Here is a 16,792-nt window from a genome sequence, read left to right as displayed (position 1 = left end):
GCTACAGATCTACCTTTCTGATGAAAATAGCTAACAAATCTAGACAAATACAAACATCAAGAGAGTAAGCAACTGTCAGGGCTGACAGGCAGGAGAGAGTGGGAACCCAGAGATGAGCCACACATCAGGGTGCCTCCTGCTGTGGAGGGATGGAGGTCCTGAGAGACTGGGCTAAGTGTGCCTTCTGGGGCAGGGGAACAAAAGTCAAACCCAAGGCAGGCCAAGACTGAGGCCCCAGGCAGGCCACTCTCCATTTTGGGGTCCAGCCCACCCAAGAATAAGGATGAGCTGAGAGTAAGTCAGTCTGGGATGCCCCAGAGGACTTCACAATTGCAACGTGGATTAAGACAGCCTGGGACTTCTTATGTCTTGAGTGGCTCAGCATTGCAAATAAAATCTTCCCTGGAGAAAGACAATACCTTAAGCTTTAAATTATTCTATAATAATTTACAAATATGATGTCTAGCATACAATAAAAGATAACCAGGGACACAAGTCAAAACAATACTTGAGAATTAGCAGAAATCATGGACCGGAGAGACATCCCTTTAGAAACTCTGGGCAGTGGGAATCAAGGAGACACAGTCTTCAACAACTGTGCACATTATGTCCAAGACATGAAGAATTCCTCAGGCAACTAGAAACTGTAAAAAAGTGGCATGGCATATTGTAGAGTTGAGTGTAAATTCTAGACAGAAAGCTACAAAATTCTAGAACCTAATGGGTAAACAAGGGTTTAAAGACAGAATGGAAACAGCCAGGAAGAGAACTAGTAAAACAAGTGAGATGAAACCACCCAGCATAAAGCACTGACAGGCACCACCACCACCACCACAACCAAGGAAACAGAAGATAGGTTAGGATATGGTGAGAACACCTAACATACATTTACCAGGAACACCAGGAAGAGAGAGGGAGAGTGGGACAGAAGAAATATGTGAGATAGCTAGACTGATAGTTTCCAAACCATGAAAGTCATCAAACTCAACTATTTCCAAACAGATTAAATGAAATGAATCCTCCTGCTAACCAAGCCAGGAATGACCCATACCAAAGATGACACACAGTGCAGGCCTACAGTGGAGCTCATTGGAGAAACATGGAGGCAGAGGACCATTAGGAGAAGCACCTGTCCCAACCCTCGGTGGGTGTTAGCTCCAGGCCAGGTGGCTACGGCCACTGGAAGCATCCCAGGAGAAGGGCCTTGTCCCATGTTATTGTGTGTGTTTATGGGGAGTCAAAGAGAATAGGGAACAGCTGGTTAGCCAGGCAGCACTGGCAGACTTCAGGCTCTGGGCAATAGCTTTGCTACTGAAAAGAACATCCTAATCCTAGACATCTTTCACCAGGGATCGAGCATTCTAGAACTTCTAGAATGGGTATTAGCCAGCCTTCCAAGCCCTTCCTGCTGAGCAGCTGACTGCTACATTGCCAATCGGGATACCCGAGGCCACTGTCAAGAGGCAGGCTCATCTCTCCATACACATGGAGACCTGGTACAGTGCAACTACAGAGAGCCAAAGACCGCAAGAAGATGTTAAAAGCAGACAGAGGGGTAAAAAGACAAGTCACCCTCAGAGGAGTGACCATTAGATCAACAACTGACTTCTCAACAGCCAGAATGAAAAGTGGAAGACAGTGATGTCCAGATCTGTCATCTGCTGCTGAAAGTATCTGCCAACCTTGAATTCTTTACCCAACCAAAAATCTACTGAGAATGAAGGCAAATTAAGGATTTTTTCAGATAAACTGAAACAAATTTCAGCAATAAAAGGCCCACTGTAAAAGCAACTCTATAGGGTGTTTTCAGGCAAAAGGAAATTATCCCAGATGGAAGATTGGAGATGCAGGAGGGAATGAAGAGGAAGAAAAACAGTAAATGTGGGAGTCAAATGTCGAGTGTGCAAACTAACAGTTACTGTGTCTGTATCTCCTGCAGTATGCGTGTGTACTTAGGCAGCATTAAAATATACTCTCAGTTGGATGAAGCTTTGGGGAAAATGGGCAGGAGCCGCCAAGGCACCCTTGGGAGCTACCAGCCACTCACCTCATTCCCTGTGGCTCGGCCTCACACCCCACAGACTCCTACCTGCTTCAGGATGCAGAGTGGGAGCCAGCCTCCAGCTGCAGTGTGCCCCATTTGTGGGGGGTGTTAGGTGCTTTAAATATCTCCCTCTCTCCCTGTGCAGGATCATCACAAGTGTGTTGCTAGGCTTTCGTTTTTAGCTCTCCACCAAAACCTATTCTTTTACATTTTCCCCCCTCAATAGTAGAGGTTTGTTGCAAAAGATTTGAAAAATACAGGAAAACACAAGGATTAAGATATAAATCACTTATGATATCCTTGTTCACAGAGAGTCACTGTTAAAGATTTAATGACCAGGTCCCTTTGCTATGTATGTGTGTGTTGTTTTTGCCCCTTTCCTTTCCTTTCCTTTCCTTTCCTTTCCTTTCCTTTCCTTTCCTTTCCTTTCCTTTCCTTCTTTCTCTTTCTTTCTCTATCCTTTCTTTTAAGAGGGGGGTTGTGCCCTCCATGGTAGTCCACTCACACATTGTACAGCTTTGCCTGTGTCCCAAGTGCTCACCTCAAACAGGATTTGAACAACTGCATAGCTTCCCATCGTGTGGATGCCCCTCGATTCGTTTCACCGTCCACTCTATCCCATGCTTATGTCATCACCATGTTGCTGTAACAATCAATGTGCTCACATGCACATGACTGTTTTCCTAGTGAATTACTGAAGTATCATTGCTGTTCAGGGACTCTGCCTGTGTTTAACGCTTTGGAGACACCAGGCCAAAGTGCCCACCCAGCTGTGTTTACCTAAAATGGCTCTGGTTTGGACTCTGCCAAACTTTTCTCTGAACTTAGAAAATCTGCCTTTGTGACAGTCCCTTTCTATAAGGCTTTCTTGTAAGATATCCTGCCTGGGTTATGGTAAGTTTTGGGCCAGATGACTTCCTGCCCTGGTTGAAGCGGCCACGATCTGCTGTGGGCAAATAAGGTCTCATGACTCATCTGCTCTGGACTGGTTAGAATTTGATTTAGAAGCAATAGAAACAGAGCGATCCAAAGCAATGGTAGTTTAAGCAAATAGAATCCTATTTCTCTCTCACAGATTTTCATCTGACCAGGCGGGAACTGCACCTCCACCCACTCCTCTGGGCCCTGGCTCCTTCCAGCTCCATCATGCCAGGATGTGGTTTTCATCCTGGTACCTACTGAGTGCCACTTTTGCCTTACTTAGTTGGTTACAAGCATGTGACGACAGGTTCAGGCCACACTCAAGGGGATCCGATCATACAAAGGCATGGATATCATGAATATCAGAAAGGGGTCACCTGGCTGTCTTAATGTCTGCAGACCACAGCACCTGACACCTGGAGCCTGGCCGCTGTGGCCTGCCATGCCTGAGACCTGGTACACACCTCATTATTAACTTCAGGGAACTAGGCCCTCCAGGCTGGGGGCACATTCTCTGATGTCCTTTCCCTGAAGGGGGGAGGGTCCTGTCGTTCTCCCCTCAGGGGCAATGCTTCTGTGGTGCCGCTGGGCTTCCCTTTATCTGACCACTTGGGACAACTGACTGGCGGTGAGAGAAGGTGGAGTTGTGGCCTGTGGGCAGAGTGGGATGGGGAGGGTTCATAGTGCATGCATCAACCCCCGTCCCTGCTCCCCTCCCCAGGCAACTCTCCCTGGGGCCAACCCACTCCCTGCCAGGCAGGGTGCCCTCTGATGCGCCACCGTCCTCTGTGGTCCTCTGTGGTCCTCTGCTGGCTCACTTCCTTGCCTCCAAGGAGTGGGGCTCTGGAGCCCAGGACCCTTCTCAGGGCCTACCCACCCCAAGCAGGAGGTGCCCTGCAGACCTCTGTGGAGCAAGGGTCTTCTCCTCCAAGCGAACCCGTTAGGGTTGGGCCATCATTGCTATGCGTGGCGCCTCTGGGGTCTAAGTGGCTGCTCGCGGCACCAGCCACAGCCTCTGCGGGCTGCAGGCACTGACCGCGCAGGTTTCTACCCGGTGCCTGCCCTAGGCCCTCCCCTCCCCTCCTCGCCTTGCCTTGCCTCACCCCCCGCCCTGTCACCTCTGCCCCGCCCCCCGCCCCCCCTCCCCATCCTCTGCCTGGCGCGCCCAGCCGTTCCCGCCCCAGGTGCCTCACCGCCGCGCCCTCTGCCACGCCCGCCCTCCTTGTCCCGCCCCCACCCGCCCCCACCCGCCCCCGTCCTCTCTGCCCCGCCTCACTGCCCGCCCCCCACCCTGCACCCTGTGCTTTGCCCCGCCTCCCATCCTCCGCCCCGCCCCTCCCGCCGCAGGTGCTTCCCCGCCACGCCCCCTGCCTCGCCCGGCCTCTCTGCCCCGCCTCACACCCGCCCCCCGGCCTCCACCCCGCACTCTGCCCCGCCCCCTTCCCCGCCCGCCCCTCCCGCCGCAGGTGCTTCCCCGCCACGCCCCCTGCCTCGCCCGGCCTCTCTGCCCCGCCTCACTACCCGCCCCCCGGCCTCCACCCCGCACTCTGCCCCGCCCCCTTCCCCGCCCGCCCCGCCCGCCCCTCCCGCCGCAGGTGCTTCCCCGCCGCGTCCCCGGCCTCGTCAGCCCTCTCGGCCCCGCCCCGGCCCCGCCCCCATCCTCCGCCCCGCCGGGCCCCGCCCCGCCCCCACCGGAATGTGGGGCTGTGATCTCAGCCGCGCGGCGGTGCTGGGAGCCGAGCGGGCGGGCGCGGGAGGGGCAGGCCGGCGCTTAGGCCGGCGCTTAGGCCTGCCATTGGCAGAGGTCTCCGCCCCTGGCTGTCAATCCCGCCGCCCTGGCCCCGCCCCGCCGGCGCAGCGTCGAGAGGCGCACGGCCGCGGAGGCTGCCGGGACGGGTCCAAGATGGCCGGGCTCCTTGGTTCCGCTCATGTCCGCGGCCTCGAGCCCCATTCATTGCCGCGTTGCTGAGCGCCGCCGCCGGTCGGCTCGAGGGCTCGGGGGGCTGTCCCCGCGGGACGGGAGGCCGCCATGGCGACCCTGGAAAAGCTGATGAAGGCCTTCGAGTCCCTCAAGTCCTTCCAGCAGCAGCAGCAACAGCAGCAGCAGCCTCCGCCGCCGCCACCTCCTCAGCCTCCTCAGCCGCTGCCGCAGGCGCAGCCGCCGCTGCCGCAGCCGCCCCCGCCGCCCCCGCCCCCGCCGCCCCCGGGCCCGGCGGTGGCCGAGGAGCCGCTGCACCGACCGTGAGTACCGCCTCGCGGCAGTTCCCGGCCCCGCGACGGCGGGGGGCTGTGGCGCCCCTGCAGACCCCGGCCCCGCGCGCCGCCGCCCGTCCTGCGGCTAGACCCGGTCCCAGGGGTGTCTGCGCCGCTCGGCAGGCGGACACGGGCTCGCCGGCCGCCCTCGAGGGCACCGAGGCGGGCACGGCCTCGGCCCCCCGCCTTTCCCGGCGTGCGAAGTTAGGGGAGGAACTTGCTGCTTTGTATCTGCACGAAACGGGCTGTGCTGTGGGCAGAACTTGGGTAGCCGAGGCCGCCGCTTCCCTTCCCCCTGGGCGTCCCTGAGAGGAAGGAGCGCGGGCGCCGGACACCCCGCCGCGAGCCGGGCTTGGGAGCGAGCGCGGGGGGCGGGGCGGGGGGAGAGCGGTGACATCATGCCTTCAGGCCGCCGGGGGCGGGGAGGGCGCGGGAGTGCGGCCCCGGCGCCGCGGGGCTCTTCTCTGCGCCTCGAGGCTGCCTTCCCGCATCCTCCCGAGGCGTGTCCGCTGGCATCAGGAGGAGATCCGCTCGCGTGTCTAAGCTCAAGCTGGTTTGCAGAGCCAAGGAAGTGGTGAGCTGCTTAGAATGTCATTATTAGGAAGAGTCGCCTGAATTTATTGCCTGTGTTCACTTGGCAATAAAAACAACCCGTTGCCGAGAGGGAGGTTCAGCGCTGGGGGAGGAATGATGTGCATTACACCAGCTCGGAGTTCGGCTTGCCTGCGGTCCCTTTGGGTGGCTCCTGTTTCCCTCGCTGGAGACGCCTGCGTGCTCCTGTTTGGAAGCTAGGGGTCTCTGCTGCTGGTGCCTGGAGACCGCACCTGCCGGCGCAACCCAGGTACTTTCCCCGGGCTCCGTGAGCTCGGGAGTGCGGGAGTGCTCTGCGGCGGTCCGGGCCTCTCTCCGCCGGCGTCTGTGTTTGCCATCTGGATGCGAGGTGGCATTTAATGAGGACAGTTTTCAAGGGGCAGCGCCTTTATAATGTCACGTTCAATTTTAGTAGTGTTTTTTTTTATTCTTTGTGTTTCTGACGTGATCCTTGCCATGTCTTGAGAGTTCAATTAGAAAATGACTTGGGGAGTGATGTTGACTTGGCTGTTAGGATAAACTTTAGAAGTAAATTAATTTTTCTTCTGAGAGGTGAAGAACCTGTTTGGATGCTTGGAGAAAAAAATACTTAAAAAAGAATTTGAGTTATTTCTACATCAGGTAATTTATCATCATAATTCATCCCAGACTTTTATTGGACTGCCTCTCTCTAGGAGGTAGATGTCATGGAAGTTCACACATTGCATGGGTCTTGTATAACAGGAAGCGTTAAGGAGGGCTTTGGGTGGGAAGGGAGACCTTACTGCTGTCACTTAGGCTTGTTCAAATACTTGGTCAGTCTAAAAATATGCCATCTGTTTCTTACACTGATTTGACAGAATCTGAATTTGTTTATCTTCAAAATATGGGTATAAAGTAGTTTTTTTTTTCTAAAACTGTCCTTACAAAAGTAGATAGATGTTGTTTTATTACCCTATTTTAAGGTCATATGTGATTGACTTATTTAAAAAGCATAATTTATTATTTTCATGTAAATAGTACACTCCCATGATGCAAATTCTTGAATTACAAAAATATAATAATTAAAATGTCTCTCTTCCATCCGTTTCTCCTGAGTACCTGTGTTCCCAGAGGCAAGCTCTCTTAAACTTCTTCCTTCTGTACCCTTACAGATAGAACCCATGGATACATGAGGAGAGATTTCAAGTTATTTAAAATAGAAGTATTTCAGAGTAGTAACTTTTAAAGCTTCCTAGCATGCTCTGAAATCAACTACATTGATTGGCCTAATAGTAGTTATTTTAAATAAAATACATAAATATCATATTTGTAGGCACTTTGCTGTTGAGAAAGCAGAAATTTATGAATTTTGAGTAACAGACTCTGCTTACAAGTTTGGATCCTGGCATTTCTGTTCAGGTGCTTCAGCTGAAAAATCCATTCCCCAAAGCAGGATTGTCCAAAAACAATTTAGAAAGTATCTGTTCTATTTTTATGGTTCTCTTCTGTTGTGTGGAGCTGTAGTGTCACAGCCATGTGTGGGCTTTAGTGCCTGCTTGCTGCTCAGCATGTAGGATGCAGGGATGCTGGGGTTGTGGGAGGGGACCGGCTAGAATCTCAGCAGGGCTGGCATGCAGGGGAGTGCCAGAGGTGGGGACGGTCCCAGCTGTATTATGAGATAGTTGACATTCGTGTTTAGTGCTTTTCTTATTGTCCTTCAGATTCCCACCTGGTTTCCACCTGACTTTAGTTATTCATCCATCGATAAATATTTACTGAGCATCTAATGTATGCCTCTGTGCTAATAGTTGCAGGGCTACAGCAATCAACAAATAAAGAAAGCTCTGCCCTTGTGGAGTTTTCGTCTTAGAGAGGGACATAGAAAATAAACAAGATGGATAAGTAAAATATAAAGTGTGTTAGATAGTGATAAGTGAAGGAGGAAGAGCAAAGCAGGGAAAGGAAATAGGAAATGTTAGTACTGATAAGGGGTTGACATTTAGGTAGAATGTCCAGGGAAGGACCATGGAGACTGTGGCTCTTGAGTAAACAAACGCTTGAAGAACGTCAAAGATATAGCCACTAAGGTTTAGGGAGGGGACATTCAGGGCTGGCAGGCAGGTCTAGAGGCCCCCTGTGTCAGGAATACCAAGGAGGTTGGTTTGGTTGGGTGAATTAGTTAGAGGAGGAGACTCTCCTTCTCTCCAAGAAGGTGAGAGAGAGCCATACCAGATGAGTAGGCCCTTACTTGTAGGTGGATTAAAGACATTGATTGGTGTTTATTCTAGGTGAGATGGGAAGTCATTGCAGGGCTTGGTGAAAGGAGTGGCAGGATTTCAGTTCCATTTTACAATGAATCGTGGTTGAGGACAGAACGAAGGGGAGCATGGGCCGAAGCAGGAAACCAGTTAGGAAGATATTAAAGTGATCGGTGAGAAATGGTGGTGGAATCTGTCGTGATCCTCTCAGTGGCAAGGTAAAAGGTGACTGAATTTTGAAGGTAGAACCAACAGGACTTGTTCCTCTCTGCTAAGTGTGAGGTGATTTAGCTGAGGCTGATGTTCTCAGTCAGGATATATTTAGCTGCAAATAATGGGAAACCCTGCTGCAGTAGCTGAAACGGGTGAGAGTTTATTACAAGATGAAATGAGTCTAAGGAGGCTGAACGAGATGAGGGACCTGGGAGCTTCCTTCTTCTTCCCTCCTCCCTTCCCTACACCGAATGTGGGGCTCGAACTCACGACCCTGAGATCAAGAGGTGCACGCTGTACTGTCTGAGCCAGCCAGGCACTTTCTTATTCTTAATTTGTAAGCCCTAGTCCTCATTCTTTCTCATTTTTTAAAGTTATTTGTCCTTTTTTTGTAGAATCGACAGCATTCTTTGTATATTCTGGACACTGGACCCTTATCAGATACATGATTTTTAAAACATTCTTCTTTTTTGTGGATTGTCTCTTCATCTTGGTAGTGTCCTTTGAAAGCACAAAAGTTTTCAATTTTGAAGTCCAGTTTTTTATTTTGTCTTTGGTTGCTGTGCTTTCAGTGTCATAACTATGAAACTCTTGGCCTAATTCAAAGTCACAGAGATGTAAGACTCTTATGTTTTCTTCTAAGAATTTTAGAGTTTTACATTTAAGTCTGATCCATTTTGAGTTAATTTTTATATATGGTGTAATGTAAGGGTCCAGCTTCATTCTTTTCATGTGGATGTCCAGTTGTCCCAGCACTATTTTTTGAAGAGATTCTTCTTTCCCCATTGACTTATATTGGCACCCTTGTTAAAAATTAATAGCCAATAAACGTACAGATTTATTTCTGGACTTTCTATTCCCTTGATCTAAATGTCTCTTCTCTACTAATTCTATAAGTCTTGATTACTATAGTTTTTTAAATTTTATTTATTTTACTTTTATTTTTTTAAAGATTTTATTTATTCATGAGACACACACACACACACACACACACACACACACACACACAGAGGCAGAGACACAGGCAGAGGGAGAAGCAGGCTTCATGCAGGGAACCCGATGTGGGACTCACTTCCTGGTCTCCAGGATCACACCTGGGTGAAAGGTGGTGCTAAACCGCTGAGCCCCCTGGGCTGCCTTATTATAGTTTTTTAAATCACAATTTCATCTAATGAAATTTGAGCCTCTAGCTTTGTTCTTTTTTTAAGATAGTTTTGGCTCTACTGGGCCCCATGCATTTCTATGTGGTTGTAAGGTCTGATTGTCACCTTCCACAAAGAAGCCAGGTAGGATTCTGATAGAGATTGCACTGAATCTATAGTAGATCAATTTGGGAAGTATTGGCACCTTAACAATATTATTCCCGATTTATGAACATTGGCAAAGTTTTTATGTAAAGGGTCAGATAGTGGGCCTTTTTAAGGCTTTGTGGGCACCGTGTCTGTTGCAATTATTTAGCTCTGCCATGGTAGAATAGAAACAGCCAGAGGCAATATGTAAATGAATGAGTGTAGGTATGTTCCAGTAACATTTTATTAATGACATTGAAATTTGAATCTCCCGTGATTTTCATATGTCATGAAATATTATTATTATTATTACCAACCATTTAAAAGCGTGAAAACATTTCTTAGGTCCCAAAACAGGCTGGCTGTAGTTTGCCTGCCCCTAGATTAAATATGTGGGACAGCTTTTGTGAGGCATTTCTTTTCTGGTTACTTTCTATTAACTAGTTTAAAAAATTATGAAAGTTACACATATATATCATAAAACATTTTCAAACGGCACAAGATGAAAAACAGCCCTCCTTCCAGTCTATCCTAGTCTTATTCCCTAAAAATAATAATTATTAGACTTCTCTTGTCATCTTCTCTGATTTTTGGATTCATATTCAAACATTTAAATGTGTCCTTGTTTTTGAGATGACTGAGATGGCCCTGTATATCTCATAGAGCAGTATATTGCAGACATTGTTCTCTAGGGGTACATTTAATTTTTCCTAATTGCTGTGTAATAGTGTAGAATTTCTTGTTTATTTATTTATTTGGAGATGAAATTCACATAACATAAAATGAACCATTTTATTTTATTTTATTTTTTTTATTTTTTTTAGAGCACAAATCGGGTTTATTGAGAGACTTTAGACTGGCCAAGACCTTGTTTTTTTTTTTTTTTTTTTTTTTTTTTAATTAATTTTTAATGGTGTTCAATTTACCAACATACAGAAAAACACCCAGTGCTCATCCCGTCAAGTGTCCACCTCAGTGCCCGTCACCCATTCCCCTCCAACACCCGCCCTCCTCCCCTTCCACCACCCCTAGTTCGTTTCCCTGAGTTAGGAGTCTTTATGTTCTGTCTCCCTTCCTGATATTTCCCAACATTTCTTTTCCCTTCCTTTATATTCCCTTTCACTATTATTCATATTCCCCAAATGAATGAGAACATACACTGTCCTTCTCCGATTGACTTACTTCACTCAGCATAATACCCTCCAGTTCCATCCACGTTGAAGCAAATGGTGGGTATTTGTCGTTTCTAATTGCTGAGTAATATTCCATTGTATACATAAACCACATCTTCTTTATCCATTCATCTTTCGATGGACACTGACACTCCTTCCACAGTTTGGCTATTGTGGCCATTGCTGATAGAAACATCGGGGTGCAGGTGTCCCGACGTTTCGTTGCATCTGAATCTTTGGGGTAAATCCCCAACAGTGCAATTGCTGGGTCGTAGGGCAGGTCTATTTTTAACTCTTTGAGGAACCTCCACACAGTTTTCCAGAGTGGCTGCACCAGTTCACATTCCCACCAACAGTGTAAGAGGGTTCCCTTTTCTCCGCATCCTCTCCAACATTTGTTGTTTCCTGGCTTGTTAATTTTCCCCATTCTCACTGGTGTGAGGTGGTATCTCATTGTGGTTTTGATTTGTATTTCCCTGATGGCAAGTGATGCAGAGCATTTTCTCATGTGCTTGTTGCCGGCCAAGACCTTGTGAAGAGAGGGAGGGATTCAGACAAGCTTCGAAATCCTTTCCTCTAGGGAGACGCCTTCAGATGCCAAAAATGAACCATTTTAAAGTATATAATTCAATGACAGTTCGTACATTGACCGGAATTTCTTTTTTTTAAAAGGGCTTTCGGAGCTGTAAAGGGGGAGGTTTCACATTGTCCTGGCTTTCAAATGGACTGATGACTAAGTAGAGTCCCCACCCCCATTACTTACTTCTAGTTCCTGAAAGTGAGCCAGCCATCTGGTTAACTACCTTGGAGTGGGTCTACCGGCAAGACATTTAGTCTTATTCAGACAAGAAGGAAAAATAAAACACCGTATAAGACATTGTTTATTGTTGTGAGTCTTAGAATAGAATCAGCTCATGTACTAGAATATGTGTTAGAGACATGATCTGCCATAGATTCTTGCTGCTCAAAGTGTGGTCTCAGGGCCAGCAGTTTGCTGTCACTTGTGAGCTTATAAGGAATACAGAATCTTTTCCCCACCTGAGACCTACTGAATCAGAGTCTGCATATTGACACGTTCTGTGAGCAATCTGTGTGCACACTGAAGCTTGTAAGCCCCCCTCTGTAGCTGGTCAGGCTCTGTTGTTAACAATGCTGTCAGCATTTGGGAGGGAAGACTTGGGCTGCTTCTCTGTGTCCAGATGTAGCTGAGGCAGTCACTTCTCTGGCCCAGGGCCATTGAGCATTTGTGTAGCCCCAAAGCTTTTGTAACCCTGATGCATGAGCTGCGGTGGGCATGAAGAGCCCCCAGTTTCTGGGAATGGGGTCTTAAGTGGGGAACTGAACTTGATGACCTGGAAGGATTCCTTTCAACCAAGTGCTGGTTTTGTGCCAGGCCCTGTTTTGGGCCCTGGGGCTACAGCAGTGAGTAAGACCAATGGTGTTGAATACTATGGGGAGAAAAAACAAAACAGAATAAGGGGGAGAAGAGGTGTGCACTTTTATTTAGGGTATAAAGTGCATTGAGAAGGTTCTGCTGGAGCAGAATGGTTGGATATCTGGAAGAAGAGACCCAGGGAGAAGGAACAGAAAACTGAGTGTGTGTCCCATACTTGAGGGAGTAGTAAGGAGGCGGTAGCTGCAGCAAAATGAAGGGCAGAATTAGGGACGTGAGGTTACAGAGATGAGGGTCAACCAAATTGGGCTTTGTGCACTGTCACTAGGACTTTGGACTTAACTCTGCCCAGATGCCTCCTTGTGGTAAAACAGGTGATCTAATTTATGTTTGTAAAAGATTGCTTTGACGGCACCAAATGCTGGCACAGACAGAACTGGCTTGGTCACTTAATCATTGCTGGTGGGCACAGAAAATGGTATGGCTACTCTCAAAAAGTTTGGCAGTTTCTTATAGAACTGAATGTACAATTACTATTTGACTTGACAGTTGTACTCCTGAGCATTTATCCCAGAGAAATGAAAATTCTGTTCACACAAGAATTTGTACACAAGTGTTTATAGTAGATTTACTCATAATATTCAAAATCTGCAGTCAGTTTGGATGTCCTTTGGCAGGTGAATTGTTAAACTGCTCAGCTCTGGATACTTGACACAACTGAGGTGACTCCTAAGGAAATCATGTCCCTGAAAATAGCCAAATCCTGAAAGGCTACAAACAATAATTCTATTTATGTATCATTTTTGAAATGGCAGGGTTTTTGGAATGGAGACTAGATGAGTGATTGCTAGTGGTAAGTAGGGAGGAGGGGCAGGAGGTGGCTGTGGCTCTAAGAGGGGGGCCCTTGTGGTGATGGAAATGTTCTATTGTGGTAGATCCATAGACTTACACATCTGATAAAATTGTATAGAACTAAACACATACACAGGAGTGAAGAAAAGGCTCTTTTCATTTAGCTTAACATTGGTTTTTTGAAATGTACCTTTTTCAGGTAGTGGTTGTTACTGTATTCAGTTAGATCCTGGTAAAGGTTTTATTTTATTTTTTAAAGATTCTATCTATCTATCTATCTATCTATCTATCTATCTATCTATCTATCTATCATCTATCAGAGAGAGAGCCAGAGAGCACAAACAGGGGAAATGGCAGAGGGAGAAGCAGGCTCCCCGTTGAGTAGAGAGCCTAAGATGGGACTTGATCCCAGGACCCTGAGATCATGACCTGAGCCAGAGGCAGACACTTAACCGACTGAGCCACCCAGGCGCTCCTTATTTTATTTTTGAGAGAGAGAGAGCAAGCAGGGGGAGGGAGAGGGACAAGCAGACTGTGCTGAGCACAGAGCGCAACACAGGGCTTGATTCCATGACCCTGAGACAAAATCAAGAGTCCGGATGTTTAATTGACTGAGCCACTCAGGTGCTCCAAGAAAGGCTTTATTTTAATGGTCTTTTTCTATGACACAGATTGTAGATTGGGGAAGTCTTAGAGTCCTTGGTTCCCCTAAGCCACAGCACTTTTATTTTTAAATTAGGTATGATACATAATTCCACAGTGACTTTTGGTGTCCCTTTCTTCTTAAAATTTGAGAGCGCCCTAATGTTTTAGGAGCACTCACATTAATACAGTACTTACTGAAAGTGGAGTGGTGGCGGCGAGGAGTCAAGGGTTTGGGGAGCCTTCAATCCTGCTTGCTGGGTGGGGAAGTATGAAGGAAAGGGAGTATGAAGAGCCAGGAGAGCTAAAGACAGGCAGAGTTTTTCAAGTCCCTTTGGATGCTGGGCCTTTCCCCTGCGAGGCCTCAACCTGGAACCATATTTTTCAACCATAGTCTTAAAATAATATGATATTAACAATAAGAATTTAGATGAGGGCTTGAATTCCCCTTCTTAGAATGGATTCTTTGGTAATTGTTTTAAGGGTCATAATGCCCTGGCCTGTGGAGGCCTTACCTCTTTCCACCTCCTTGCCAATGTATGTTTCTGTGCAGATTGCTTCTGTACATAAGAGCAGCCAACTGAAGTTAGTTTGCATTTTGAAGGTGAAATTAACATGATGACGTTTACAAAAGTTGGGGAAGGGTCAGGACTGCTTACCCTGTTCATCCAGTGTCTGCCTAGAACAAGGCGGTTCCATTACTTTTCACATAGAACAAATCAGTTTGACCTATCGGCTCATCAGTCAAGTTAAATTCCATGGGGGAATGAAGCAGTTGTGGTTTTCCTAAATTTCCAAGTTTGCTTATTGGACAAAATAAAGTAGGAAGGAGGTATTTCAAGTGGGGACCATAGGCTGTATAAGAATTGAGTTTGAAGATGTACAACCTAAACAACTGAGTTAATCTGAGTGATCAGAATTCCCTGAAGGCTGGGGAATGTGGGGCTGGAAAGTAGCCTGAGGCTGTGTTCTAATGGGCTTGGTTAGGCCTGGTTTGGGAGTATTCATTCAAGGGCAGTGGCTTGTGCTGTGTACATTGGGTTGGTGTGCTTACCACTTTCAGTAGGTAATACTGGAAGGATTGTTCTCCCCTTTTCTGATTGTTTTGGTAAATGTCTCTTTGTTGGGCTGTCTGAGGGTAAGTCTGATCCCACACTTTAAAATGTGGGTATTCTTCAGTGTGATAAAAGAAGAGGTACTTTTTACAGGGTTTTGGTTACACTTCTCAGACTTTTTAAGCAGGCATTTTTTGGAGTTTGATGCAATAAAATTGTGTCATTCTTTAATGATAATGCGCCAGTTTCACACATTTAGCTATGTTGGCAATATTAATGGATTTGAGAAAAATGGGACGAAATTAAAATATTTGGTAGCAATCAGATGGTTTGTGTTTGTGCTTCTCACACAAAACAAGTACTTACTAATTTTTAATTTAATGGCAAGTTTAGCAACCATTGAAAACTTTGTTTACTTGCAGAATTTTGTGATTCTTGGGCTGTCTGTTGGGTGTGGAAAAGATTAAAATTTAATCATTGCTAAGAAATTATTGTGACTCAGGTAAGAAGAGAAACTTAAAACGTGCTTTTTTCTTAGCTGCCTGTAACAAAGTATACTGTCCTCTTTTTCATGATGAGAATCATCGATGGTGCTGTTAAGAGACCTGTGATCAATTTTCTAGATTATAGCCAGAGGGATTCCACAGGCTTCAGCTTCAAATCCGTGCAGGGTTTGAGTTCAAGTATTTGGGGATCACTCCACGGGTTCTTTTGCTTTAAGCTTTGCTGTTTCTACTTTTTTTTTTTTTTTTTTTTTTATCTCTTGGTTCTAGAAACTCAGGTTTAAAATATCATTTATCTTTCTGAATCCTATCTGTAAGACTGAAGAACTTTTGAGTCAGTTTTTTTTTTTTTTAATTTTTATTTATTTATGAGAGTCACAGAGAGAGAGAGAGAGAGAGAGACAGGCAGAGGGAGAAGCAGGCTCCATGCACTGGGAGCCCGACGTGGGATTCGATCCTGGGTCTCCAGGATCGCGCCCTGGGCCAAAGGCAGGAGCCAAACCGCTGCGCCACCCAGGGATCCCTTGAGTCAGTTTTAATATGTATTTCACTTATTCTACTGAAAATGTTGATTTATCCATTTCTTTATCGGCTTTTTACGGAACATCTGTGAGGTATAGGTGTTGTGCTGAGTGCCTAGTAGGAGAGACGTGCTGTGGCCCTTGCTCTGGTGTCCTAGGGAGGCCACTGCTGGAGCAGTTGTTATTGAGTGCCCTCAGGCTGGCTGGCTGAAGCTGGCTGGCTGCAGGGCCTGGGGAGGGAGCCCGGGGGAATGAGACAGACTTTCCCCACAAGGAGCCCCTGGAGGGGGAGCAAGAGGGCAATAGACAACAGAAGAATGTGTTTTTATTTTCCTGGGTGAGATCCATATTCTGTTTTTGACTTTTTGCTTGTTTCATGAACATTTGCTCGGGTTCTGGCAAAGGGCGACAGCTTTTTATTGCTCAATATATTCTTTTGGTTTATTCCATTTATGAAGAGGGAGACAAAGTTCTTGTTAAGACTCGTATTTGTATCTGTCACTCTGAAAAAGTGAATGTTCCATTGGCCTGGCTAGTTCTCCATTAAGCATATGTGTAATTAGTGTGAAGCTGGTGACTTTTTCACTCTTTTCTAGTACCCTGGGATGTGAATTCAGTTCATTTAAGGCCTTGGGCAGATTTTCACTTTGGAAATCAAAAGGTAATGGATAGACAAGTTAGTTAGCTTCCTGATTGCTTAAAATGGCCCATGCTTTAATTTTCTTTATGGCAGTCTTAAACTGGGCAAACTCTAAGCTGTTGTAATGGAGAATTTAGTCTGTTGGTTTAAAGAAGAGAACGTTTTAATTCTCATAGCACTTTCTTCTTTAAGGTACAATTTACAAATAGCACAGTGTACCCTGAGCAGTATATAGCTCTGTGAGCTTTGACAATGCGTTACACTGTGTAACTACTACCACAATTGGGGTTAGCACAGTTTCAATGCCCCTCAAGCTTTCCCTGCCTCTTTGTTGCCTCTCCTCTCCCCAGCCCCTGTAAATTGCGGATCACTTGCTGTTCCTATAGTTTTTTCTCTTCCAGAACAGCACAGAGATGGAACCCACCGCTATGTCATCTTGAATCTGGTACATTGAGATTCACCCTTGTGTGTATTAGTGGCTTGC

At 46.9% G+C, this 16,792-nt stretch overlaps 1 protein-coding gene across 2 annotated transcripts in view; it reads left to right on the top strand.

The window, feature by feature from the left end:
- The first annotated feature begins 4,861 nt into the window (after nt 1–4,861).
- The window catches only part of HTT (huntingtin), a 146,002-nt gene continuing 134,071 nt past the window's right edge, over nt 4,862–16,792 (top strand). For both annotated transcript variants that reach the window (XM_072737636.1, XM_072737635.1), the window contains exon 1: nt 4,862–5,206. In XM_072737636.1, the coding sequence (XP_072593737.1) occupies nt 4,995–5,206 (212 nt within the window). In that variant the 5' untranslated portion in view covers nt 4,862–4,994. The remainder of the gene's footprint in view (nt 5,207–16,792) is intronic.

Source organism: Vulpes vulpes, chromosome 14 (assembly GCF_048418805.1).
Source record: "Vulpes vulpes isolate BD-2025 chromosome 14, VulVul3, whole genome shotgun sequence".
Taxonomy (NCBI): Eukaryota; Metazoa; Chordata; class Mammalia; order Carnivora; family Canidae; genus Vulpes; species Vulpes vulpes.
This window is presented reverse-complemented; position numbering and strand designations above follow the sequence as displayed.